Raw genomic sequence first — 26,735 nt, 5'->3', positions numbered from 1 at the left:
ACTCATCTTTGCCACAGCTCATGGGTTCGTTCTTTAAAAACAACAGATCCCCTATGATCTCTCGATCATGTAAAAGTGATGTTTTGTTACAGATTTCATTTCTTCCAGCATTAGTTATAAGCAAGAATTAGGTTTCCTTTGTGTTTTCTTTGTTTCAGTGCCTGTGATAGGACACCTGCACTCTGGTACCCTCCAGTGGCAAGAAGAGATATATTCGATGAACTTGTGTTAAACCAATGGAGCAAAATTGCTCTCACATTTTTGCATTGAATATAACCATACAGCTGTATTTCATCTTACTTTCACATCTGTATTTGGAAATTTAACATTCACAATATTAATACAGAACAAGAAAAGCACAGTGTGTATCCTAGATGTACATCATTACTGTCTGTATTTATTACACCTTAGTTAATAAATAATCCTTGATGTGAAAGGTGCAAAAAACGGACATGGAAAATTGTCCTTATTTTGAGTTCTGTTGCATGTTCCCATGGACCAAAAAGCAGTCAGGTTGTTATTTAAAGAGCTTAATCAGATCAAAGCCAAGTTTAATACCCTGTAACCCTCCATAATATTCACTAACAATTCTGCTTATATAGTAATCATGTATAAAACTGGGTAAAAATGAGACAGAGAGAAATATGTAGTTTGTATTGACTAAACAAAAAAAGGGAAATGGTCAGTAAAATAAATAATGTTCAGCTGATAACAAGTATGAGGAAACGTGTGGTTTTGTATGAGAGAACATTAGTGAGTTAATAAACAGGTCTCCACCCAACATTCTTCTATTGTTGTGTCCTTTTTTTCCCTCTCCATTTAAAGTGCGGCCTGTTTGTGAAGAACTCATTTCAAATCAACATCTTTATAGTTTTTTTTTTAATTAAGCACTTTAATGAGGAATGCTTACATTGGGACTTTGATCACTGTTGCTAGATTAGCAGCAATACAATGAGAAGTTTATGTAATGACTGCGATAATCATAGTCTGTGATAATCTACTGAATATCTGGATGATTTTTGATAGAGACCACCATTTCAATGGGTCATCAGATTAGATATACACAAACACCCTTGCATAATCAAACCTGCCTTATGAACAGGATTTATTTCTTTATTTATTGCTGAACATTGACATGAAATAGAAACAGCAGTCATGGGACTCTGATGGTATTTGTTTTGTTCCTAAACCTATGATAAAATCTTGTGTTAGAGCATGATACACAATAACATTTCATAAATGACAAAAAAAAAAATAAAAAATGATAGATTTTATATAAACACACCATGGTTGGAGAGAGCTCAAACCAATCTGGCTATTTTCCTTTTTAACTCTGAACTGTCATTTGCTCTATGTTTCTTGTCTGTCAATCTATTCTGTGTAAAATAGAGATTGCTATGTGAAAATCCAAGAAACCAACAGTATCTGAAATATATGTCGAAGACACTATGTCCAAAAAAAAAAAGCAAAAAAAAACCCCACAAGAAACATATTTAGCTTTTTATTATTAATAATAATAATAATAATAATAATAATAATAATAATAACAACATTGTTTTCCATTCAGTTTCATTTTATGACAAATTCAAGCACTAAGCTAAAATTAGATATTCAAAAAAGTGAAAATAAATAAATAACTCATTTAGATCTTTTCAAAAGCTAAAATAACGAACAAAATTGCTGAAGTATTTATACTAATTAAAACAAAATAAAAAAAACCCAAAACAAATCGAAGAACAATTAATTCTAAAATAAAAATAAATGCACATGAACATTATATGATTACTTCATTTTGAGGCTGTTTATGTTGTAAACAATAAACCAAAATTCATTCTAACCTATTTCTATTCAGGTTAAATATGAAATGCTCATGTAACTGTAGAATATTTAATATATTATAGTAATACATACTTCTGTATTATTAAGCCATCTAAAATGTGTGCAGGAAGACTGTTATGCAGGGGAGCCACTGAAATCACTTTGAGTAAGCATTACCACAATGATGCCATTAACCACATCGAGGGGTTAGCCAAGGTAAAAAGAACTGCTTCCTCACTGACCGATGCTTAGACGGTTATTTTGTCCAATGAAATGTAAGCTGAAATGTCAGCAGACTGTAAGATGATGTGGTTTAAGAGCTCAGTATCATTCAAAGCTGAATGCAAGTGTTACGCATGAGATCACTGCCTTCCAAATTACTTTCAGCATTTCAATTAATTTGTGGCTACTGCTTGTCCAAGAGACTTGTATGGCTTCAGCCGTTCAGTTACGATGCTTATTATGGCACGGCGAAATCTTAACGCTATCGAACCAACACACGTGAGCACACACACGCGTGCAAACATACAGAGTCAGTACACTTATTCTTTTTTTAAAACATTTCATATTCACAGCAATCAAGAATTCAAATGCATCAATTTAGAAGTCTGAATCATTTGAACAATAACACAAAAAGAAAAAAAACAAAATTGTTTAGGTGACATCATCACCGTGTCACTTCAGGGCTTTCGTTTCCAGCTGGAACAACTCCAGCATGTCAAGCATCGCCTGTTTGATGTTGTTGCCAAAGCGTTGAGCGTCCTGCATTTGAAAACATTTTAAAAAGACCTTTCAATCAACAAAACAGACTTTCATAACTTACTGAAGCTAGCAGCGTTGAACACTTTTGTGTTGGGAAAAAATATTGGTGGCATACTCACAGTTTCCGGGCTGGAATACTTGCAAGAGATATGGAAGTTAATGAGGTTCTCTCCCACTATAATATAAGCGACTCCATAACCGTCATCAGCCACCTGTCAGAGCAAAGCAGAGCTTCTTAAAGAATCAATCATATATAAAAGTCTCAAAGCTGTCAAGTTATTGTAGCTATTTTTAATGGACTTTTCATGCTTATTTTTACGACTCAATGTAATCAAGAATTTCATTGGACTGCTTCGAGTGTTTGCAAATCATACCGTGTTTTTATAAAATGTTTCAGTGGTAAATTTCTCCAAAGAACTAATGATCTATCAATCCTGTGTTGACTGTAACCTTCTGCTCCCTGTGCCCCAATAATCAATCAGAAATTTTGTCCATACCTTAAAGGTTTGTTGTCTAATGCTTGATTATGTTGTCTTGATTATGTTGTCTAGCTCATTATGTTGTCTAATGCTTGACTAAATGTATTGTTTTATGTAAAACCATAGTTTTCATCCACACACATTCATTACATAGTCAAAAAGAATGTGGACACGTCATCATATCCATATGCAAGCACAGAAATTTCTAGAATGAATCTGCGTACTGAAGCATTACAGTGTTCATTTACTGGAAGTAATGAATAAGTAAGTACAGAACTACTGAAAGTAAGTACAGGAAAAGCGGGGTCAGGCCTCTGTGCTAACTTTGGCAAAACCATGACTTTATGAAGCTTGCTTCGTGCACAGAAGCATCGCTATGTTGTCACAGAGGGCTGTCCCCGCTTTTTCTGGGATGAACTAGAAGGTCAGCTGCAATTCAGGCCTTCTTACATGCCCAACATCACTAATAGTCTTGTGGCTGAATAAGCACAAAGCCCAACAACCACATAGCTGAAAGTCTTCTCAGAAGAGAAAAGAATCCCAACTCCATATTAATGCCCATGGTTTTGAGAATGGGATGTACAAGAATACACAGAGGTAACAGTCAGGAGTCCACAATCTATATCTATATCTATATCTATATCTATCTATATCTATATCTATATATATATATATATATATATATATATATATATATATATATATATATATATATCAGACTGCAGCAAACTTACCGGGCCAAAACCACCACCACTGGAAACATACTCAGGATGGTTCAGAAGATCAAAAAGCTCCGGCTGCTGCAGTGGCGTCTGACTGGTAGACAACCGCCACGGCTCAGAGAGAACCTGTGTACAAGATCAGACGAGGTGACGGTGGGGGTCAGTGCTAAACTGACAACACAGTGTGTTTAATAGGATTCCTCTTCATTTTAACAACTGTGTATTTTGTATTACGCTGAAAGTTGCACCGGTCCTCAAAAGGGCTTTAGTGCTGTCTGACCATTACATGTACTAACCATAGAAAAGCAGTATGTTTAAACAGGTTAAAAAGTAAGTGGGTTTTAACACTTAAACATGCTTGTTTTTTCACACCATACTAAATGCTTTAAATGTTATGTCTGATTTCAAGCGGGTTATTGTATAATATGAAAGAAAATGTAATAGTCTTTCTGTTTCAAAAGTGCAAGATTAATAGAAAACACCATACATCCATTGTCTAAACCTGTTGTCAGCTTCAATCTCAGACTACCTTTTTGAGGAAGGGAGAGTCCTCTTGTAAGTACTGTGAGACTACATAGAGGCAGAAGAGATGGCGGTCAATGCCTTTCCCGGTCATAGCCATTTGGTACATGTGCTGGTGGTTCCCTGCTGCATGCCTCAGCAGACTCAGTTTCTTCTCTCGCTGAAGGAAGAAAAAAAAAAAAGCTCACGTATGTAAAGGATCCGAGAAGAAAAAGTAAAATGCTAATAAAAAAAATCTTCATCATGATCTGAATCATGCAGTCATATATTCCAATAGATGGACTAGCTAAATGATAACATCTAAACAAGTAGGCTATAACATTAGCTAATGCAAATATTCATTACGAAAAGCAAAACAAACAAAACAAAAAAAAAAACGGTACAGACTTGCATTTCCTTCTGTTTAATTCCACTAAACAGCATTAAGTACCGTTACAAATCATTTCACATCATTGGCAGTACTTTTTTTTTTACCCTAAGAGAGCCACAAAAACGTCGACACCAGCAGAAGCTTCACATTATCATAACTCACTCTCCTGTCTGTGAGTGTTTGTGAATTTGCTCTTGCAGTGCTGAAGCACACTCCAGTCGTATTTAAATACAGAGCACTGCCAGAACACAGGTTCTGACTCTAAGCATGCCATGGTTTGAAAGCACTTCAATTGCTCTCTTGATGTCTGCGCCATATGAAATATTAAAGCAAAAGAATACAAGAACGTCAGCCTTTTTAAATGGTAGGCATGGTAACTGGGCCAACAAGAGACAGCAAATTCCACTTAAAGTTTGTCAGGTCCCTTGAAGCTGAGTGAGAATTTACACACGCAAATATTTTATGGTAATATATCAGTCTTTTTTTTTATTTCAGGATAATGACATGTTTGGCTTAAGTCTCAAAACGTTCTACTGTCCTGGAGTATTATTTCTAAAACATACTTGGATTTCATTCGATTAAGAAAAGTTCAGCATTTGCTTGCAAACTCATTTTGTAGCATTGACTACATGTGAACCAGTTTCTTTACTCCAACCACCAAAAAAATCTAATCTGCAGATCAATATTACTGGCTATATTACTAAAATATGTACCATGTAAAATGTAGATTAAACGGTATTTGACTTTGTGGCCATGAAAGTACTTAACGAATTACAATCTGCAATTTATAAATCTATCTAAATGTTATCTATGTTATCTATGCTAAATGCTATCTAAATCTATAAAATGTTATCGAAAGCAATACTCATACTTTTGCTCAACTAACAGCTAATCACACATTATGTGCTTTCAAGAATTACACAAAACCCATGACATAAAACAACCAAAATAAAGTACGAGTTCCATATACAAATGTGGTTCTCGGCATAGCGGGAAACTGTGTTTGGTGAAAATCTCACACACACACACACACACACACACACACACACACACACACACACACACACACACACACACACACACACACACACACACACACACACACACACACACACACACAGCTCTAATGAACTTGAACACAGTGCACAGAGCTGTTAAGTTAAATATAGAACAGTTTGTGTTTTGAAAACACATTAAATAGACAGGAATTTCAAGCTCATATCTGGAGATTTATTGTCTGCATGCTTTCTGGCCATTTAATGCACTCGTCGGCTTTGAAACATAAAACGGAATAACAGTGTTTGCTTTATAGTGCCATCGGGCAGCTTAACGTTTGCTGCCAAATTCCAAATGCGCACCTTTAAAAACACCAGCTATTTTATCACCTGCATCAAGGCAAACGTTGCAAAATCTTTAATGTTCAACAATATTTCTTAACAAAGCAGTAATAAATTAGCTACCACTTCTATACACTGCGGATATTAAAAAAAATTATAAAAATAATAATTCAGTTTGATAGCATTTATTATTTTTCAATAGGCCTTTATCTGTAAGAGGTTTCGTAACAGTCAGAGGTCAATTTACTTAAAAATCGAAACTTAAAGTGAAACTTTAAGGTCTGAATTATTTTTATAGGGAAAAGTGGAATAAAATTGCCAAATCAAGATGCTGGGCAAGTTGGGAGATGCTAACTTAAAAGTTAGTGCTGTATTACAAGCAAAATGTGCTTTAAAAAAGTATTAGTTGAGGGGTGTGCACACTTGTGCAACTTGTGTTATTCAAGGTTTTTTTTTTGTATTAATATGATTTATGTTGGTTGCTATATTGCTTTAAAGGTAGAAAAATATTTGTCATGATTTATCTTGGGTTAAAGTTCTTAGATCTCAAAAACCCTGCAATTTTAACAGGGACATATAGTCTTTTTATATTAACTGTCCATTCCATACAACCTCCACACATGGTCTTAATCAGGGTGCATTTGACTGTTAGAAGCTGCATTTAATGCTACCAACCTGTGATTTAAGATGCGTTTTAACGCCTAAAGAGCTTAGCTCAGCTCTCAATATCAATACAATAATAATCATTTATGCCATGTAATGAGCCTTAATCTATTGAGGTTGATAAATATTAGATATTACTCATTAAACTTCAAACTAAACAAAGTAGAAATTTAAGGGTCCTAAAATAATAAAGTAATTTTTACTGGATTAAAAACGTGAAACTTGTAGCATGCAATCTTACAAAACAGATCATGGATTGATTTATGTAGTGTGGTTTTGTGAGTGCTAGCACCTGCCGATCATCTTAGCAAAAAGTGTGAATGCCACAGTGTGTTTGGCAAAGACATCTTAGTTGTTTGTACTCGCAAGGGGTGTGTGTGTGTGTGTGTGTGTGTGTGGAGTGATTTGTTTATAGACGCAAATGACAGCTAAGTAACAGTATGTTATAAATACATCAACACAAAATGATTCAATCTGTCTGAATGCCAGAGAGTATTGAAGTTTAATACCGTCTCATTGTTGACCATGGCCTTGACAAAGGCAGAGGTCTCAATGGTGCACGATCGCACCGTCTCAGTCCGCCCCTCTCTGAAAAGACGGGTCATGGATGCCTCATAAGTCAAGCAGAACTTTCCTTTGTCCTGGGATACAGGAAAATAAACATTAGTGATATGTAATTCACGTACAATAAACACTAGAATATCTTATTTTGGTGAACTCACCTTGAAGTTGGCGAGCTGCAAGGCAATCTGGATGAAGGCATCTGGACTGATCTTGCACTTCTTGATCAGTCCTTTGCCAAACTCTTGGAAAGGAATAATGACCATGTCCACATCATCAGCCAAAGCCTGCGCCACGGACAGGGAGTTGGCGATCATGGTTTGACACTGGAAAGTATTCACATAGAACGTGTGAATCATCAGGGGAAAATGGCAAACACAGGGAAAATAAGATTAGAGTAGATAAAGCTGAATCCCATACCAAGAACTGGTTCAATATGATAAGTAAGATGTTACAGAAAAAAATATGCCATGAAAGGGTGGCTTTAAAAAACCCCAGGCAAACCATAGTTAATGACCTTGAGGTAAGTTATTTTCATATAACATCACATCCGGAAAAGTTTTATTCCGCTTACACTAATATAGAAATCCTCTTCCAGATTTCGACAGAACGGTCATATAACATGATATCATTTTTCACAATGTGCCTCAATATGCATGGTATTCTCTCAAAATCTACATAACAATTCATATAATATACCATTGTAAGTATTTTGTAAGTATAAGCATAATATATGAGCATCACAAGTGTTTTGTTGACATACGGTCCACAATTTAATTTTAGCTGTTATGACAAACTTAGAATGTGTTATTCTTCTCTGTTAATGTCGGGCTGTTTAGCTGTGAATGTATATTACAATTTGAATGGAGTACCACTGGACCACTGGAAAACACCTCCAGTGTGAATATTAGTATCAGCTTGCGGAGGTTATGTCAGGTTATGTAGTAACAGAAGTCAAAATACAGAGCTGTGGTTTGAGTATGTAATGTACCTCGGGCGGGATGTTCCACTGTAGCCTCTGAGGTCCAGGGAGGTTCCGGTGAGTCTGTCCTGCACAGTGGCCATCGTCTGTGTAACCCAGCTTGATAGCATCAGTTGACAGCACATTCTTTAATAACAAGATGAGGGGAAGTGTGATTTAAGCTCACAATTAGCAATAAATGTAGGTTTACATTGATGATGTGTGAACCACCAATGTATCATAATAATACCGAAGATAGATTATTTTCAGAGTGATTAATTATATCCCTACCTCCCAAAGGTGGCCTATGATTGGAGCATCAGCCCAGCTGTGCTCTGCATTCAGGCCAATTGTTGCGTTCTTATAGATGATCAAGTTGAAAGACTTATCAAACCACCTGAAAAGGAAAAATCTGATAGTAAACCAAACAGCTAACTCGCACTAAGCATGCAGCTACACGTTGGTAGCATCTTTAATATGACAGTCAGATTTACCTGTCATAGCACTTGCCATGCAGCAGGGATTTGCCAAAACTGCGCAGTGATTCGGCTGGGCTGTCTGAATTGTGACGCTGCTCGGTGTCGTCCAACGTAACAAAGAAGGCTGCCTTTTCCACAGCATCAAGACTTTGTCTGTTCTTCCCCTGTCTAAGGTAGGCATCACGGGCACATGCCCAAGGTACCCTGAAATGCAAAAAGTAATAAATGAGTACAATCACAATAACTGAGAGCCCACACAAGTCACCATTACAGTTGAGTCTAAAGTCTGATCAACACAGTTTTACTTTCAAAAATAAAAAACTAACATATGTAATACTGATAAAACATATCGTCACAACTTCCTATTTATAAAAAGCCAAAATGTCTCAAAAATGTAGGTTTTAATAACAACTTGCTTTATTAATATCAATGGCAAATGTATACCATGTGAGTCTTAAGTGACAAACTGTCAGCCATTCATGTAGCAGAAGTGTAATGCACAGAATCAAGCTTAGAGAACATTATTTACCAGTGATGAGTTGTAATGCTATAATTAGCCAGTGCCAGATTTACTATGTATTTACCGGTCTCCTGCAGTTAGGGCAGCCAGTTTCTCTTCTCCAGGCTGGGGCTCTGAGGTGTCAGCAAGGATCCTCTCAATCTGTTGCTCTATCTCTCGTGGCAGTAGCAGGCGTCCGTCGTAAAACATGCTCACCTTAAAATAGCGCCCTTTGTGGTACACCACAATATGCCTGCTGTCTGACACATGCTGGATGGTGTCTACACTCAGAGGAGAAAATAACGTAGTGGTTCAAGCAAAGAAAGAAGCAGGCATTTAAAATAGAAAAAAGGCCAGGAGCATGAATATTTTAAAAAGAGCAACACCACAACAAGCCACAGGAGGGGAAACATGGGAATGACAATTAGGTCAAGACTTTTGTTTCATGCATTACTTATCATTCCAAGTGGTTGTGTACTTTTTCCTCTGACAAAGCAAATTAAATTTAAGATTGATAACTTGGTGTCAAAACAAATGTCTGACCTTTTGGTAAATAATGCATTGAGACTTAATGGGGGGAGAAAAATCAGATTTAAGAGGTATCATTTTGGGGGAAAGTGTAAGTCACAAGAAACTGGTGTTATTCGATGTTCACTCCATTTCATGTGCTAAAGTGGCATAGGCTCAATTGACCCCACTAAGGTAAACGAGCTAATACGCCAATTTATTGAAGTATCTTGAGCTAGTCATCACCAATCAAGGCAGATATGATAACCACTGAGTATAAAGCGTAGGACACACCAATTGTAGGGCAGTTAGGTGTAAAGGTGGCTCAAAAGCTAGCTTAAGCGTGAGGGCTGTGCCATGAGGATTCTGTACCTGTCTCTATGCCTGGGATGCGACTGGTGTTGAACATGCGCTCATACTGTGATGAGCACATAGGAATAGTGTTTTGTAGCAAAAGCTGAAAGGAAAAGCAAAGAGGTACAAGGTCAAAAATAATTGTGAGGGGGCTTTAATGGGCTGTGTAGCTAATGAGGTGCTACAGCATATCTTCCAGTCAAGGTTGCCAGTCAATCTTGGTGTTTGTAGCATTGAAGAGAGTCTGAACTCTGTGGGTCAGAATGGAGGGAGAAGGATCCAATGCAAAAAAAAAAATAAAAAAATAAAAGAAGCACACACAAAAAAAGCGATAAGATGGAGGAATGTAATGGCAATGAGAAGAACTCCTGTACCACCAGGATGCTACAGGGTCTTATAGAATCTCAATGAGCTATTGCAGGCTGCCAAAACAGACTCATCTTACCCCTCTCCTTGCCTGGGATACGGCTGGTATTGTACAACCGCTCCCACTGGGCCGAGCAGAACGGTACCCTGTTTGCTAGCGCAAAGAGCTGCGCCACCATGAGCATATCATCAGGAAGCATGAAACAAAACCGGCACAAAAGCTCAGGGTAAAATTCAAAATAACCTGCAAAAACGTGGATTCAAGTAATATAGACGTTCAAGCCAGAAGACATGATCATTATAACATGCAGTTATGTGTGTCATGAAGAAGTATCTATTAAAAGTGTATTACTAAAGATTTTTCATGTGAATTCTCACCTAATGGCTGAAGCCTGCTATTTGGTTAGTGTGTCTTTAAGCAGGCAGTTAATATGACAAGAAAAAAGCCATTACAGTCTGTTAAAGAAATCACTGTTTATCTCTTTAAAAGACGTTCTAACCGGTTTAATCTGAGCTCTGTCCAGCTTCCTCCGATAGAGCATGATGGAATGGATGGTGTTACCAGCCCTTGCCGCCTGAAGATGTGTGGGCAAAACATGGAGGAAATCCTGGAGGAAGAAAATCATTTAAAATCTCAAATTAGAAGACAGTAGCACTAATCACCTCAGAGCATCTTGAAGAATGAGAAATTTTCTTACCATTGCATAATAGTTGCTATTGACCATAATCGGGTTACGGCTCCTAAGATAGATGTACTCCTCCCACCAATCGCTGACCTGACATAAAGATCCAGTTTTGTCAAATGTAATAAAGAAAACACACAAGAGTGAGTGAAATGAGAACAATGTAAACATACATATATAATGTAATAATAAAAAACAACAACAACAACAACCAAAATGTTTAAAACCTACATAATTGGTGGCCCACCATGACTTCAACTTCAAGTACCAATGGAGTTTGGGAGCCAGGGTCTTCTGAAAGTCTGAAGCCAGTTCCTCCATCTTTTTGTACTCTGTGTCATCCAGAAGAGGGCGCACAGACTCCAGATACTGTGATTACAGGAGTTTTAGTCAGACATGTGATTACAACATGCTATATGTCGGCTCTCTCATAAATGGTCTGTGATTATAAATGAAACCAGAGAGTACACTTGGTTTCCAGTAACGCCTGCATTCCCACATCCACTGCATCACTAGAACTACGTGCATTTTAGTGGGTTAATGGACATCAAACACAATGTACCTCATATTTGAGGGGATAAATACCTAGATAACTCTGAAAACAGGACCAGACCCAGACCACTGCTGGGTCTTTAGAAAATAAACCAATCTGCAAAGTGAGTCACATTATAATTAAAGAACTGACAAATGAAGCAAATAAACAAGTGCTAAGTAAACAATACTTATTAAGCTTAACATTTAGAGGCAAATGTGTTCATAGAGGCTTAAAAATTGTTGAGCTTACTCGTTTCATTGTGTCTTTGACAGAGGGAAGGGGTAGATTAGGCAGTGATGTCTGGAAGCTGTACAGATTTGGTGTTTGCATCCCCGAGAAAACTTTCACAAGAACCTACAAATGCAACAATAAACATAAAATGTGTAGAAAAAGAAACCGTAGCACAGTACTTACAACACAGTAATTTACCAACAACAACCATTTTATTTTATTTATTAAAGAACAAATATCATCTTTTTTTTAGTTTTTGGTTACATTTAACATTGTGGAGTTTGTAGGTTTGTAAAACAAGTAAAACTCCTCTTATCTCTGGAGTTTCAGCAACTCTAAAAAGCCATTCATCTGCACCTCTTTTTTCTTTCTCTTAAAGTTAATAAGACAATATAATGCACTGTCTACTAAGAAACTACTAAATCCTCAATCCAGTGTTAGAATAAATCCATCCTACAATAACACCTTCTTTAAATATTTATTTGTAGAATCCACTATACGAGTAACTGTGAATAAACTTATTATACAAATAAGAATGTATGAGAATGATGACGTTAATAAAAATATATTAGAATATAATTATAAGAGCTGTGCTGTTGTATTGTGTTATAACTCTGATTGAATGCTTCGCAAATTGAAATTTCTCTGTGTTTCGGGGATTGTCTAAACACCCTGACTGGGGTGAAAAAAAAAAAAAAAAAACTACAGCTATTAGTCAGAAGTTAATCAATACATTCAGTTTAAGGCTTTAGAAATCAACCATTTTATAAATGTCTACAAATGACAGCATCCTGACTGACTTACTCACCAGCCAGATTTGTGTTTTCCATGTTAATGAGCCATGACGTTCGCGCATCCAGCCATGCCAGGAGAGAAGGCCCTTTAATATGCTTCTCATGGTAAAAATGATGACCACCCAGAGTCCTGTGCCCACCAAAATGCCCCCGACTCGACTCTGGTTGTCTAGAGACATGTATTTACTGCAGGAAGAAGCAAAGACATAGCAGATCAGAAAATATGAAGCTACAACAATACTACAAATGCAATGACAGTCAATTGAGATACACTCACGGCCACTTTATTAGGTACACCTGTCCAACTGCTCGTTAACGCAAATTTCTAAAATCAGCCAATCACATGGCAGCAACTCAATGCATTTAGGCATGTAGACATGGTCAAGAAGCTGTCAGAATGGGGAGGAAAGGCGATTTAAGTGACTTTGAACGTGGCATGGTTGTTGTTGCCAGACGGGCTGGTCAGATTATTTCAGAAACTGCTGATCTACTGGGATTTTCACGCACAACCATCTTTAGGGTTAACAGAGAATGGTCCGAAAAAGAGAAAAAAATCCAGTGAGCGACAGTTCTGTGGGCGCAAATGCCTTGTTGATGCCAGAGGTCAGAGGAGAATGGCCGGACTGGTTTGAGGTGATAGAAAGGCAACAGTAACTCAAATAACCACTCGTTACAACCGAGGTATGCAGAAGAGCATCTCTTAAGGCACAACACGTCGAACCTTGAGGTGGATGGGCTACAGCAGCAGAAGACCACACCGGGTGCCACTCCTGACAGCTAAGAACAGGAAACTGAGGCTACAATTCGCACGGGCTCACCAAAATTGGACAATAGAAGAAATTATGTTGCCTGCTCTGATGTGTCTCGATTTCTGCTGCGACATTCGGATGGTAGGGTCAGAATTAGGCGTCAACAACATGAAAGCATGGATCCATCCTGCCTTTTATCAACGGTTCCGCCCGGTGGTGGTGGTGTAATGGTTTGGGGATATTTTCTTGGCACACTTTGGGCCCATTAGTACCAATTGAGCATCGCGTTAACGCCACAGCCTACCTGAGTATTGTTGCTGACCATGTCCATTCCTTTATGACCACAGTGTACCCATCTTCTGATAGCTACTTCCAGCAGGATAACGCGCCATGTCATAAAGCGCGAATCATCTCAGACTGGTTTCTTGAACATGACAATGAGTTCATTGTACTCAAATGGCCTCCACAGTCACCAGATCTCAGTCCAATAGAGCACCTTTGGGATGTGGTGGAACGTGAGATTTGCATCATGGATGTGCAGCCGACAAGTCTGCAGCAACTGCGTGATGCTATCACGTCAATATGGACCAAAATCTCTGAGGAATGTTTCCAGTACCATGTTGAATCTATGCCACGAAGGATTAAGGCAGTTCTGAAGGCAAAAGTGGGTCCAACCCGATACTAGTACGGTGTACCTAATAAAATGGCTGGTGAGTGTAGAGTACACTATGCAGATGATGAAATTGTAAGGAAAAATGTACACCATATACACAGTAATATTTTTGAAAGTGTATAAATCTGTTTAAGAAAAGAAAGTAATAGTTACAGTTTTACCTTATTGGCACATATTTGCCAATTTTAAAGACAAGACCTAAAGATGGATCCACTTGAGCATATTTTGCCCTGCCCATGTACCCTGCAAGTACCAGCATCAGTCCTGGGGCACTGCCTGGATATACCCCAGTCATAATGCCATTCTGTGGAAAAATGTGAACATTTTTATTAGAGGATGTCAGCTTCAACTTTAAAAAAAAAAAAAAAAAAAAAAAAAAAAAATATTGTATATATATATATATATATATATATATATACATACACACATACACACACACACACACACACACCAGAATGTTAAATCTTATCAACTAAAAATTGAAGCTCATAATCGGTTTTATCACTGAAAAACATCACTGCATTTTCTCAGTAACAAACATGACAAAACAATTTGTTTAATCACTTTGCTATGATTTCTGAAAAGGTCTTTCAATTTATTATTTATTGTTTTGTTTTTTTTTAGGAAATGTGTCTCACCATAAAAAGATGACAAGATATGACAAGATACATCCACAGCATATGGAAATTTTAAAAACTAACAAAATTCATAAGCACCACAAGCTCCTCCATCACATTCTGCCATTCTCGGGTGTTTTCATATGCAGTTTTATGTGTCATGTAATAAACCTGATCAAATGGCATAACTGAACACTTTGATACGAACGATTTAATCCAGTACCTTGAAGCGGATGAACTTCTTCTTCCACGAGTGGAGGCCTGACAGATAAACCTGGCGCAAGGCTTCATGACTCAGCTGCAAGTCGATTCCATCAGGAGAGACGGTGAATTGAAAGGCCACAGCTTGGTGAGCTTCTGCCATGCTGACCTTACTGCTGGGACACCTGGAGCAAATAAAACACTATGCTGGAAAAAGAAAAAAAGAGGAAGGATTTATAAATGACTTTAAAAATATAAATAAAATAAAAATAATAAAAAAAATGTATAGAAAAAATAACTATATAACCAGACTAATCCAATTAAAATAATTTTAGCATTTCTTTGACATGCACAGAGCAAATACAGAATATATTTAAACTTTTTAGCCAAATTGTAGCATTTCTTTGGCATGCACAGAGCAAATACAGAATATATTTAGACTTTTTAGCCAAATTTTAGCATTTCCTTGACATGCACAGGGCAAACATAGAATATATTTAGACCATTTTTATTGTATTAACTTTAATACAGCAGCCATATATTTCAGCCCACTGGTGTCCAAAGTATTATTTTTTTTACTTTCACAACTCAAATAAACGAAAGCATAGTTTCTTACTTAACAACAATTATATATAACAAGTATATATCTTTTTAAACTACGTTATCAATGAGATATGATGTGAATTCCATGTAAAAGACCAAGCTTTAAGTCCAGCAATGTCACATTGACCTAAGCTATCGAGCAAAACATAAATGTAAACAGAAATTCAAACAGACAATGAACACACACAAAAAAAAGAGAGAAATATCAGAATATCGATACAAACATTAGGTCTAATAACGTACAAATGCACATCTGTTTAACAAATCCTGTTAGCAAGGAAGCTAGCTAATTACAATGCTAACTAAATGACTAGTCAGCGTTGGGCGCCATATTTGTTTATTCTAAGGAACCCATAGCTTACCTTGACACTCAGGATGTCGATTTGGCGTTCAATTTTTAATCGCTTTATTCTGATTCATTCGGTACTGATGCAGATTTAGGATGCAAATCTGAACTAGGACGAAGAACGGTTCAGTTTAAGACGCATAACAGCTACGTTGAAAAACACATACTACCACACGAAACAGTATGTGGGGGAAAAAGTGCGCAATTTACCGTAGTATGGTTGAACGTTTTGGCTGAATACCAACAGCCTACACACGCCGCACATAGGCACACTATAAGTAAAAGAAAGTAATGGCTTCTCCGCCCTATGTAGTGCACTTTGTTTACATTACAGATTTTTGGGATTCAACCTCGACCTTACTTAATGTGCACACCGCCCCCTAGTGGTGCGGAAGAGATTTATTTATTTATTCTGCTGTTAATTTAGGCATAAATTTATTTATTTTTATTTATTTATCTTTTATTTTACCAGGAATAATCCCATTGAGATAAAAAAAAATCTCTTCTACCAGGGAGTCCTGGCCAAAATGGCAGCACACAAAGTTTCACACAAAAAATCCTGTCAATGTATATCATCTGGCTATTTTTATAATATCGAATCCCTCAGATGAAAGGAGGGACAAGTTTGTAATAAGAGAATAAAAAGAAAGCCAAAATGCCACAGCAAATAATCTGTTTCCACCTAACACCTAACCATTTAACTTCATGCCCATATATCTTCTCTTTGTCCTTCCTCTTGACCTCACCTCCATTCCCAACATCATTCTACCAATATAACAATCTCCCTCATTTGTACATGTCCAAACCATCTAAATCTATCCTCTTTGACCTTGTCCACAAAACAGCCAACCTGAGCCGTCTCTCTGATGCACTCGTTCCTAATCCTGTCCATCCTTGTCACTCCTAAAGAGAACCTCAACATCCTCATATCTGCTACCGCCATCTCTGCCTCATGTCTGATCCTCACAGCTACAGTCTCTAACCCATACAGCAGAGCTGGTCTCACTACTGTCTCATACACCTTTCCTTTGATTCTTCAGAATAGAAAGAAAAGTAAGTATGTAATAAAAACATTAAAATAACGCTTACATAGTTGCCAGTGTATTTATTTTATTTCTTATTCCAACATGTTTAAATAATTATGTATGTAACTATTTACACCACTATTCATTTATTTAATACTAAAGACTTAAAATTAAAAAGTTTTGTATAGGGTACAAAATTTATTTTTGTCTTAAAATAACAACCATTTAGTGCAGAACTATTCTAACGTTTAAAAAAATCAGCAAACATTAAAAACATTTACGTGAATTAGCTGTTAAATAGCTAAATGGTGCAAGGATTTAACCTGTGGACTAAACAAAACAAAACAAAACAAAACGACTGCGATAAAGAACAGATTTATGAGCTGAAGCAACAAATATGCCCACGAACCATAGTAAGGAATCCATTGCTGTCCACTATTCCTAATATTCAATTTTAAATTTAAAATATAATGTTCACTATGGTGCATAGTAATCGAGCTGCTGTTATTTCTCTGATTCAATAAAAGCATGAATGTTTCTAATAAAGTGGACAGTGAGTGTAGATATATACTTATTTAGTAATACTTTGATCCATAGGTGTATTTAATACTTCAGCAGTAATTTGTTTTTTACTACAATCTTGTTTTCAGCAAGTGTCTCATGGGATTGTTGTGGATGGAGCCGCCCAGAGATTATCATGCCTTCTTTTGAATCAATGTTGTGTCAGTCAACTGTATGGTCTGGTCTTGATCAGCAATCAGGTCTGTGTTGAACTCAGAGTTTACGATGACCCATTAGTTTTTCAGGAGCTCTCAGTTGCATCAACTGTTGTAGAAAGGACTTTTTTTTACATTATGTCCTGTTCAGTGTCACCCAAATGAGGATGGGTTCCCTTCTGAGTCTGGTTCCTCTCAAGGTTTATTCCTCATATCTTCTCAGGGAGTTTTTCCTTGCCGCAGTCACCTTCGGCTTGCTCGTTAGAATTAGGGATAGATATATAGTATTTTAAATTTTAAGGTAATCTTTTTTAAATTCATTTTAAACTTTAATTGTATATATTCATTTATTTATTTTTATCCGTTCTTCTTCTTCTTCTTCTTCTTCTTCTTCTTCTTCTTCTTCTTCTTCTTCTTCTTCTTCTTCTTCTTCTTTCTTTCTTTCTTTCTTTCTTTCTTTGTTTGTTTGTTTGTTTGTTTTTTTGTTTGTTTTATTTATATCTCTCTCTTCTGTTTCCATACTTCTGTATAGCTGCTTTGAGACAATGGGAATTTTTAAAAGTAAATATACAAATAAATTGAATTGAATTGAAAAAGCGGTAGAAAATGAATGAATGAATGAATGAATGAATGAATGAATGAATTAGTTTTTTACTCCAGTCCACACATTTAGTCAGTACTCCAGTCCAGAGATTTAGTAATTTCTCCAGTCCACATATTTAATCCCAACTCCAGTCCACAGAGTTAATCCCTACTCCAGTCCATAGATTTGTTGCAGTCCTCTCGGCAAAAATAAACCCCGGAGAGACGTCAGTGGAAAGAAAGTGTTAGGACTGAAACAATATGAGGCTGAGAAGTGGCCATCGCTTCTTAAGTTTTATCCTTGCATGTTTTATTATTTGCTTTGTTTCCAGTGTCAGTGGTAAGTCATCAGCTAGTCAGTTTTGGATTGTGTTTTATGTCATGTATGTTATTTTGTTATGCATTTTGTAGTCTAGTTTGTTCTAGTTTTTATTTTCTGTTTTTTTTTTATATTGATTTATTGGCTTATCAGATCATCGCTAAATTAAATGTAGTTTTTAAAGTGATTGAGTGTTTTTACTCCTAATCTTCATTCTGATATGAGTAAATGATGGGATTAACCCAGCCTATATTTGTTTTATATCAGTTCCCATTGTTTGCATATAAATGTACAAAAAAGAAATATATATATATTTCTTTTGCTATATATATGTACATTTTGTGTGTGTGTATAATAATAATAATAATAATAATAATAGTAATAATAATAATAATAATAATAATAATATATTGTGTAAACTGTGTTAAACATCTTATCTCTTTCCTGTATTTTAAACTTGTTATGGCTCAGAAGTTACACTTATCCATCCTAAGCATGTACTGTGTTGTTTTGGGTTTTTTTTATGCATAAAACTCAATCTTGATGATAGCAAAAAACTGAATCCTTTGCGGTATTAAAGCACAAATACAAAATAATAATTAACACACATTTGCCACTTGTGGTTTATGTCAGTGTTTGCAGATACATTAGCCCCATTGGACATGCTGCTCACAGCTTGGAACCCTTTTGTACTGTCCTGGTCTAATTAGCTTGAAAAAACATTCCCCTTCTGGCTGTCTTTTATTTTCCCACAAAACTTAACATTCAGGACCAGCGAATCCCTTCTGAAAACGTGTCAAAAGAGTACTCAGTTCCTGCTTTAACTTGAAAATCAGTTAAATTCTCATGTCTTCCTAGGAGACTACTGTGAGGTGAACTTGTGCCATAATGGCGGGACATGTGTGACTGGCGTAGGAGAGGAAACTTTTGTCTGTATCTGTGCTGAAGGATTTGCAGGAGACACCTGTACTGCCAAAGAGAATGGTAATGGTCACGTCATGTTTATGTGACTATAATCACTGTAGCAGTATATAAATAAAATGTGCAAATATCTACAAATGTGTCTTGTCAGGTCCATGTATCCCTAACCCTTGTAAAAACGATGGCGAGTGCGAGGTGATTGCTAATTCCAGACGGGGAGACGTATTTAATGGCTATGTTTGCAAATGCCAACCTGGCTTTGAGGGCGTCAACTGCCAAATAAGTGAGTATACCATCTTATTATAACAAGCAGGGTGTACTGATGATAGCAGCATTATAGCAACAGCACCATTCAGTGGCACTAATATTTATAATTTATCATGTGCCTTGCATTTGCAAAACCATTTTTATGTAAACTTTACACAGTATGTCAAGACATATGGGCGTTGAAATGCATGTTGCTCAGGTAAAAATGATAACACATAACACTCTATGGCACACAGAACACACACACAAATGTAACAGCTAGCTCTTGCACTAGAACAAGCATTTCCTAGAGTCTGGTACGTTTATAGTCAGTTAACATGGTCAATTAAAGAAACAGACCTTTTTCTAGTAGTCCTCCAGCAAACGTGAGATCTTATTAACTCACAATTTAGTAATTGCTATAAAACATTTAACAAATTTTTCCTTCAGAACTTTATTTCAGTCCTTTGAGTAAATCTTGCTCGAAAAAGCTTATTGTGTTGTAGCGTTCTTTTTTTTTTTGGTGAATGAAAGTGTATAGAAGTTCATCCACATGGCTACATGATGCACGTGTTCATATTAGAGACTTAATTCAAGATTTATCTAACAAATTTCCTGACTCTTTTCCAAACAAGAGCATTTCTGTGGCTTAAATCAGCACAGGATTTTTTTCCAGCATGTGACGTGCAGCTGCTCATCTGGAGCTCCAGTTATTGTAAGACAGACGCACCCAGGATGTAGGATGTAAACTTGTGGTTAGAGAGCACTGTGACTAAGGGCAGTTTTAAATAATAGCTATGATTTTCTGGTCCTAACTTGTCTTGCTCTTTTTTCCCTCCTTTATGTTCACTAAACGAGATTTTAAACACAGATTCATACATATGTCATAGACCTTTTGCAGAAAGTGAAGTACAAAAGACTGAAAATAATTACTCATATCTGTTGTGTAAGCTAAGGGATTGTCTGGAAATGACTCATTTTTATTATAATATCTACAGTATGTAGGTCTGAGTTAATTAATTTTTTTATTTCAGCATGTAAATGTTTAGACATTAATAAAATGGTTACTGACTCTTACAAGCCACAATGTTGCAATGGATCATTCATTGTTCCAAGAATAAGTATAATATTCTATCCATATTTTAATGTTTATTGCTGTTCCCACTACTGGCAATGTATTACACAGGTCAGCTGCTATAGCGTCAGTATAATTCGTCAAGCTCTACTCAACTCTTAAGAGGTTTTATAGTAGAACATCCCAGGCGGGGCTTTTAGCCATCCAGAAGGTTCCAGAACTTGAACATCCAGGACACTCTTTTGAAGCTATTCTTAGTATTTTTAATATTGAAATTTTTTATGTATATCGGTTTCCATTTTCTGACTAGTTTTAGCATTCTTTGAAGCACTTCTCACCCAGATTAAGTGTTTGTGTGTATATGTGTGTGTGTCTCTCTCTCTCTGTGTGTGTGTGTGTGTGTGTGTGTGTGTGTGTGTGTGTGTGTGTGTGTGTGTGTGTGTGTGTGTGTTTGCACATGCGAGAAGGCGATCTGGGCTCGAGGCCGAGATGCTTTCAGGTTGTTTCAATCCTCTTAGGAGTTTTTAGAACAGAACTGGAGCACGAAGGTGGATTAGAGTCTTTTGGTGTTTTGTTTTGGTCTGCAGACTCCTAAGCCTATGATAAATACAGCCTGTTATTATTATTACTTTGGTTATTTCCATCGTATACTGCCACTTAGTGGTGACTTCTGGAAATTACAGAAAAACAACAAAAAAAATGCAACTAGAGCATATTGTAACATTTTAGACTGTGCTAAAATTTAATTCATACATATTTCATAAGCTTCTAAAGAATAATGTATTTTAGCTATCTTAAAAATACAGAATAATGTCAGAAGATCTGTTTTCTTGTCTGGATTTTTGAGTATGAAAATCTAAACAGATAGTGTAGAAATACATCTAATGCTGTCTTAAGATTAAATGAAGATTTTGGTTACTGTCATATTTTCCATAATAGTGTAGCTTGCACTTTAAAATAGACATATTTATTCATTGACAAATAAGTGTCCAGCATAATAAAACTAATCAAAGTAATTCACCACAATAGTATGGCAAAGTAATTTACTTTAGTATTTAATTTTCTCCCATTTTGCTGATCAACTACCTCAAGGCATTTGTGTGTGTGTGTTAGCAAGAACACATGCAAGAACATCTCTTCCTCATAAATCTTCTTAATAAAAATATGAATATATGAATATAATAATGGAGATTATGCTTTTTTAATTTAATTTTAAACATGGACAATTCACTGCTTTAACATTTTAAAATTATACTGCAATTCCAATGACATCTTTCCGATTGTTTAAAATACACCAGAAGGCTTTTTTGTCTATGTAGGGATCTACTGTAGGTATTATAGCTTTTTATAGTTTAGCCTTATCTTGGGCCAGGTAAAGGACAGAATGTTATCCTCTTACTTCCTTTACTCTTAAAGCACACTTTTAATAGGTTTTATCTGGTATCTCTACTCCAATTGTGCCTTCTACATAAGTTGCACTTCCAATGATTGCTCTTGGTTTTATCTGAGGTCATGACCCTGTGTTGTGAATTCCCAGACTATCCTTTTTTCCTCACCACATTCACATTCCTTCAATGGTGCCTGTTTGAAAACAGTCATTAAGTAAATGACTACCGGTTATAAAGAATAAAACGAAAAGCTTTGTGAGCTGAAATTCTCATTACATTCAAGACGCTGGTGAATGTTTGCCTTATGCAAACATCAAGCTCTACAACCCATTGTAAGCTTTCTAGATGTTTTGGGTACAGTAAAGTTTGTCCAACCCACACAGCAGGACACAGAGAGTACACTCTCCCAGGACATCATAAACTCGTTTACAGGAAGATAGAGCACCTGCAAAAGCACACAGTGTTTAGTGCATAGTGTTCTTACTATATAGTCTAAAAATGCAGACAACCACCAATTTCACAACTGTTACAGCGATTCACTGTCCTCAAAATCTTCACCTTACAGTGTTCTGCCTTACAAACTTTTAAACTAAGATGCTGCATATTTATTACAGATGTAAATGACTGTGATAACCAGCCATGTAAGAATGGAGGCGTTTGTCGTGACCTGGACGGAGACTACACGTGCCAGTGCCCTTCTCCCTATGTAGGGAAGCAATGCCATCTAAGTAAGCATAGTAATGATAATAACAAATATCAAATTCCTACCATTAACAAGCATGTTGCTGCACAAAGTTTCTAGAATTTTCTCACACAGTCATCCCTGTTAGATTACTGAACATTAAAAGGTTATTGTTTTAATAAATAAAATGCATTATTATTATTATTATTATTATTATTATTATTATTATTATTATTATTATTATTATTATAGCATTGCTACATAATATATACTTTAAGTCACAGTACAGATTTGGAGCTAATCTTTTTCCATTCCTGTGGCAGGCTGTATCTCTTTGTTAGGAATGGAGGAAGGGGGAATTGTCCAGTCACAGATCTCTGCCTCCTCGGTGGACTTTGGCATTTTGGGATTGCAGCGATGGGGACCTGAACTCGCCCGACTCAACAACCAGGGTTTTGTTAATGCTTGGAGTTCAGACCCCCATGACAGGAACCCTTGGCTTGAGGTTGTTAGAAATATTACTAGGACATCATGTGGTCCTGCATAATAATTTGTGCTGCATACAGTATGTTGATCCAGAAACGTAATGCATTAGATGGGATTTGTTTTCTTAATGCTGACCATTCTTACAGATCAATCTACAAAATAAGATGCGTCTCACTGGCATCATTACACAGGGAGCCAGTCGCATGGGCACAGCTGAGTTCATCAAGTCCTTCAAGTTGGCATACAGTTTTGATGGTAAAATGCCCATTATGTACAGAGCTGCTGGCCAGAGGAAAGACAAGGTGAGTAGCAAAGATAATACATTGCTTATTTCTGTAGATGAGTTTTAATTTATATCTCAATTGCATTCCTGCAGGTGTTTATTGGGAACACCGATAATGATAGCACCAAGACGAACCTATTCGAGCCCCCAATTGTGGCTCAGTACATTCGCATCATCCCTGTGGTGTGCCGCAAAGCATGCACTCTACGCCTGGAGCTTGTTGGCTGTGAACTAAACAGTAATTCAGATTCATGTTTTCTTTGAGCAAATTATAGCAATATACGCCTGTCACTTTTAATAGCATCTAAACATTAAAAACACAATTAAATTTGAGGCTTTTTTTTCTTCATATTATAGCCTTAAAAAAATGTTAGAAATGCACGATGCATAAATCTGGACTTACTTACTTGTTTTCTTTAATATTATATTTATTTCTTTTATTGTCTATTTTCTTTTTGTTTTGTATTTCATAACCTTTGCTAAGTACTTTCTTACGTTATCCATGCTCCTCTTTTCTATTCCCATTTTTATCTCTGTCCATTAGTTCTTACTCCCGGGCTATAGCTGAAATTGATCTTTCCCTTTTATTTGCTCATTCATTAATGTGTTATTCTTTGCATTTGCCAGCATATCTATCATTGTCCCTTCTCTTCCATCTTTCTGTTTACAGTCTACTCCAATGCTGTAGGCTGCTCTGAGTCTCTGGGTATGAAGTCTCGTCTTATCTCAGACAACCAGCTGTCGGCGTCCAGTGCTTTCCGCACCTGGGGCATAGATACGTTTACATGGCTTCCACACTATGCTCGCCTGGACAAGCTTGGCAAAACCAATGCCTGGTCCCCAGCCATCAACAATCGCACTGAGTGGCTGCAGGTGACTTTAAGTTCACATTAAAAAGACATAACAGTTGTACTGCTTTATTGCAAATGTAAAAGCTTTATTCATTTATTTACTGTATTTTTCCAACAATGCTCGATTTTAAACCTTTTAAACTCAACTAGATTAAGCCTTACATTCCTCCCACTCCTTGTCCGCACACTTTCCTTTTAGTTTCACTGTAGTCATTTGAACATTTCAGTGTAGTTATAATGTAGTAATATTCTTTCCATTCAATGAATGAGTGAAAAACCTATTGAGATAAGATGATGTAATGCGAGATGGGTTCCTGTACTAATGAGTACCCCCGCAGGGGAAATTTCAGTTGACGCAACACAAGCAATAGGACAAAATATAAAAAATGGTGTAGTATTATAGATAATAAACAGACATAAAAAAATAATAGAAACAATAAAACAAATCAGTTTGTAAGAACAGACCATGGGGCAGAGTGCTAACACAGCCAAATCCAATATCTGTAGAATGGCAATTAACTGATGAGTGTGTGAGTGTCTGTGTGTGTGTGACAGAGACTGTCAGTGGTGTAAGAGGTACTGGGTACTGTTGCATTGTGGAATCTGATGTCTGATGGTTATTCATTGACCACACTTCATTAATGAACAGTTTTTGGCAGATAGTAAAAATATCCAGCCCAGACTATAAGTAGCTATCAAGTTCCCGCATTATCTAAGCCTATCCATGTAGTTTTACCGTAGTTTTCAGAGTTCATTTTCTCTGCTGCAGTTTCAGTCCAGTCAGTAATCATGTTATCCTAGTCAGGGTCATGATGCATCATAGTGGTGTTTGTCCCAGGAACACTGGGCATCAGGCTGGAATAAACCCTGGTTGGCACAGACAACTGAGCGAAAACACAAGCTCGTAAGATTGTAAGGTGAAAACACTACCTGCTGTGTCACTGTGCTGCCATACATTAGATATATTATATAAAAATATCTATATTTTTTTATTATTGCAGATACATATACAACTGCTATGCTGAATTGAATTGTAAGATCTGTACGTTAAGTTAGTTCACTTGCCTATCCATTATTTTTAGGTGTTATGTGTAGTTGTTGGCTTAAAAGTGTATGTTTTATAGAATTGGTATTGTTTAAAGTGTATTTGTGCACTGTTTATCACAAAATTGTTTAATTCCTTTTTCAGTGGGCATTATTTACAGAGATTATATGATGGGTCCACTGTTGTTTATCAAGGCCTTACTATCTTTCATGTTTTGTCTTCATTAGCTGGACTTGGAGAAGCCTAAAAGAATCACAGGTATCATCACTCAGGGAGCAAAAGACTTTGGCGTTGTGCAGTTTGTGTCTGCTTTTAAGATTGCATACAGTGATGATGGTCAGTCATGGAGCATTGTAAAAGATGCAACCAACAGAGTAGATAAGGTTAGTGAAAGGTTTCTTTGCTTTGTTTAGCCTTTTTTTTAATATTCCACATTTGAAATGTTAAATCTGATTGAGGGGATTTTGATTAATGTTCTGGAACAGCAGCTCTGACAATATTTTAATCACAGCTTTATATTAATTCTAATTCATTTAAATACATTATTTTTCAACAATAAAACTCATACACATGGACTTGTAATGTGGACACTACATGTAATTCATGGCTAAACAGATTAAGCATTTATGGAGTTTTACACGTGTTGGTGTTTCATTTTTTTGTGGTAAAATGATTTCTTTTTCTGCTTCAGATTTTCCAAGGCAACATTGACAACAATACACACAAAAAGAACTTGTTTGAGCCACCTTTCTTTGCCCGATTCGTACGTTTCCTGCCTTGGGAGTGGCATGAACGCATAACTTTAAGGATGGAGTTGCTGGGCTGTGATGCTTAGAAATCATGAAAAGGATCATGGCATGTTTTTCTCTGCACCTGACTGTGTATTTTCATCTTCATAGATATAAGCAATCATGGTGTATTAGTGGTTTGCCTAAGTAATATAGAATAAAGTGTACTGACTGTTTTGTCTGGATGATTTAGAATTAAAAAATCTTGAATTTGTCTTGGTATCATTTTCTAATATGCCTAGATTAATACTTGCCTAGTCCACAGTAATCAGCCTGATGTCCATAGTACAGTTTAAATTATGATTTTGGACAAAGACTGTCTGTAGTCAGGGATTGTGCAATAAGATAACAGAAAGCATAAATACTAACATAAAAAGAATTGCTCTAGACTTTGAAGCAAATCACTAAGTATGTAATTGAAATTGTTGGTAAATATGAACGTGACCCTGTACTAATTTATACTCATACATTTCTACTGTACATGCATTTTTTAGTA

General features: G+C 36.4%; 2 protein-coding genes across 5 annotated transcripts; one reads left to right on the top strand and one right to left on the bottom strand.

Annotated features, from left to right (window-relative positions):
- Nucleotides 1-1,073: 1,073 nt before the first annotated feature.
- Nucleotides 1,074-16,166, bottom strand: cpt1aa (carnitine palmitoyltransferase 1Aa (liver)). 4 transcript variants are annotated; one of them, XM_027136892.2, is made up of 20 exons: nucleotides 16,043-16,163; nucleotides 15,849-15,941; nucleotides 14,906-15,090; nucleotides 14,227-14,369; nucleotides 12,658-12,829; nucleotides 11,868-11,972; nucleotides 11,315-11,452; nucleotides 11,099-11,176; nucleotides 10,901-11,008; nucleotides 10,480-10,567; nucleotides 9,259-9,454; nucleotides 8,690-8,878; nucleotides 8,487-8,592; nucleotides 8,226-8,342; nucleotides 7,396-7,560; nucleotides 7,183-7,314; nucleotides 4,311-4,463; nucleotides 3,794-3,907; nucleotides 2,700-2,792; nucleotides 1,074-2,580 (listed from the first exon to the last, which is right to left on the bottom strand). In XM_027136892.2, the coding sequence occupies exons 3-20, from the start codon at nucleotides 15,044-15,046 to the stop codon at nucleotides 2,494-2,496; spliced, it is 2,325 nt and encodes a 774-aa protein (XP_026992693.2). In that variant the 5' UTR covers nucleotides 15,047-15,090; nucleotides 15,849-15,941; nucleotides 16,043-16,163; the 3' UTR covers nucleotides 1,074-2,493. The 4 variants fall into 4 exon arrangements, with proteins under 4 accessions (XP_026992693.2, XP_026992694.2, XP_026992695.2 ...); XM_027136893.2 differs by having other exon boundaries at nucleotides 15,849-15,936; nucleotides 16,043-16,160; XM_027136894.2 differs by lacking the exon at nucleotides 15,849-15,941 and having other exon boundaries at nucleotides 16,043-16,166.
- Nucleotides 16,167-18,336: 2,170 nt separating this feature from the next.
- mfge8a (milk fat globule EGF and factor V/VIII domain containing a) lies at nucleotides 18,337-26,453 on the top strand. Its single transcript, XM_027136899.2, has 10 exons — nucleotides 18,337-18,495; nucleotides 19,333-19,458; nucleotides 19,547-19,678; nucleotides 22,719-22,832; nucleotides 23,110-23,291; nucleotides 23,419-23,574; nucleotides 23,649-23,793; nucleotides 24,226-24,428; nucleotides 25,679-25,834; nucleotides 26,143-26,453. The coding sequence occupies exons 1-10, from the start codon at nucleotides 18,417-18,419 to the stop codon at nucleotides 26,284-26,286; spliced, it is 1,437 nt and encodes a 478-aa protein (XP_026992700.1). The 5' UTR covers nucleotides 18,337-18,416; the 3' UTR covers nucleotides 26,287-26,453.
- The last annotated feature ends 282 nt before the right edge of the window (nucleotides 26,454-26,735 follow it).

The sequence above is a fragment of the Tachysurus fulvidraco genome, chromosome 1, assembly GCF_022655615.1.
Source record: "Tachysurus fulvidraco isolate hzauxx_2018 chromosome 1, HZAU_PFXX_2.0, whole genome shotgun sequence".
NCBI lineage: Eukaryota > Metazoa > Chordata > Actinopteri > Siluriformes > Bagridae > Tachysurus > Tachysurus fulvidraco.
This window is presented reverse-complemented; position numbering and strand designations above follow the sequence as displayed.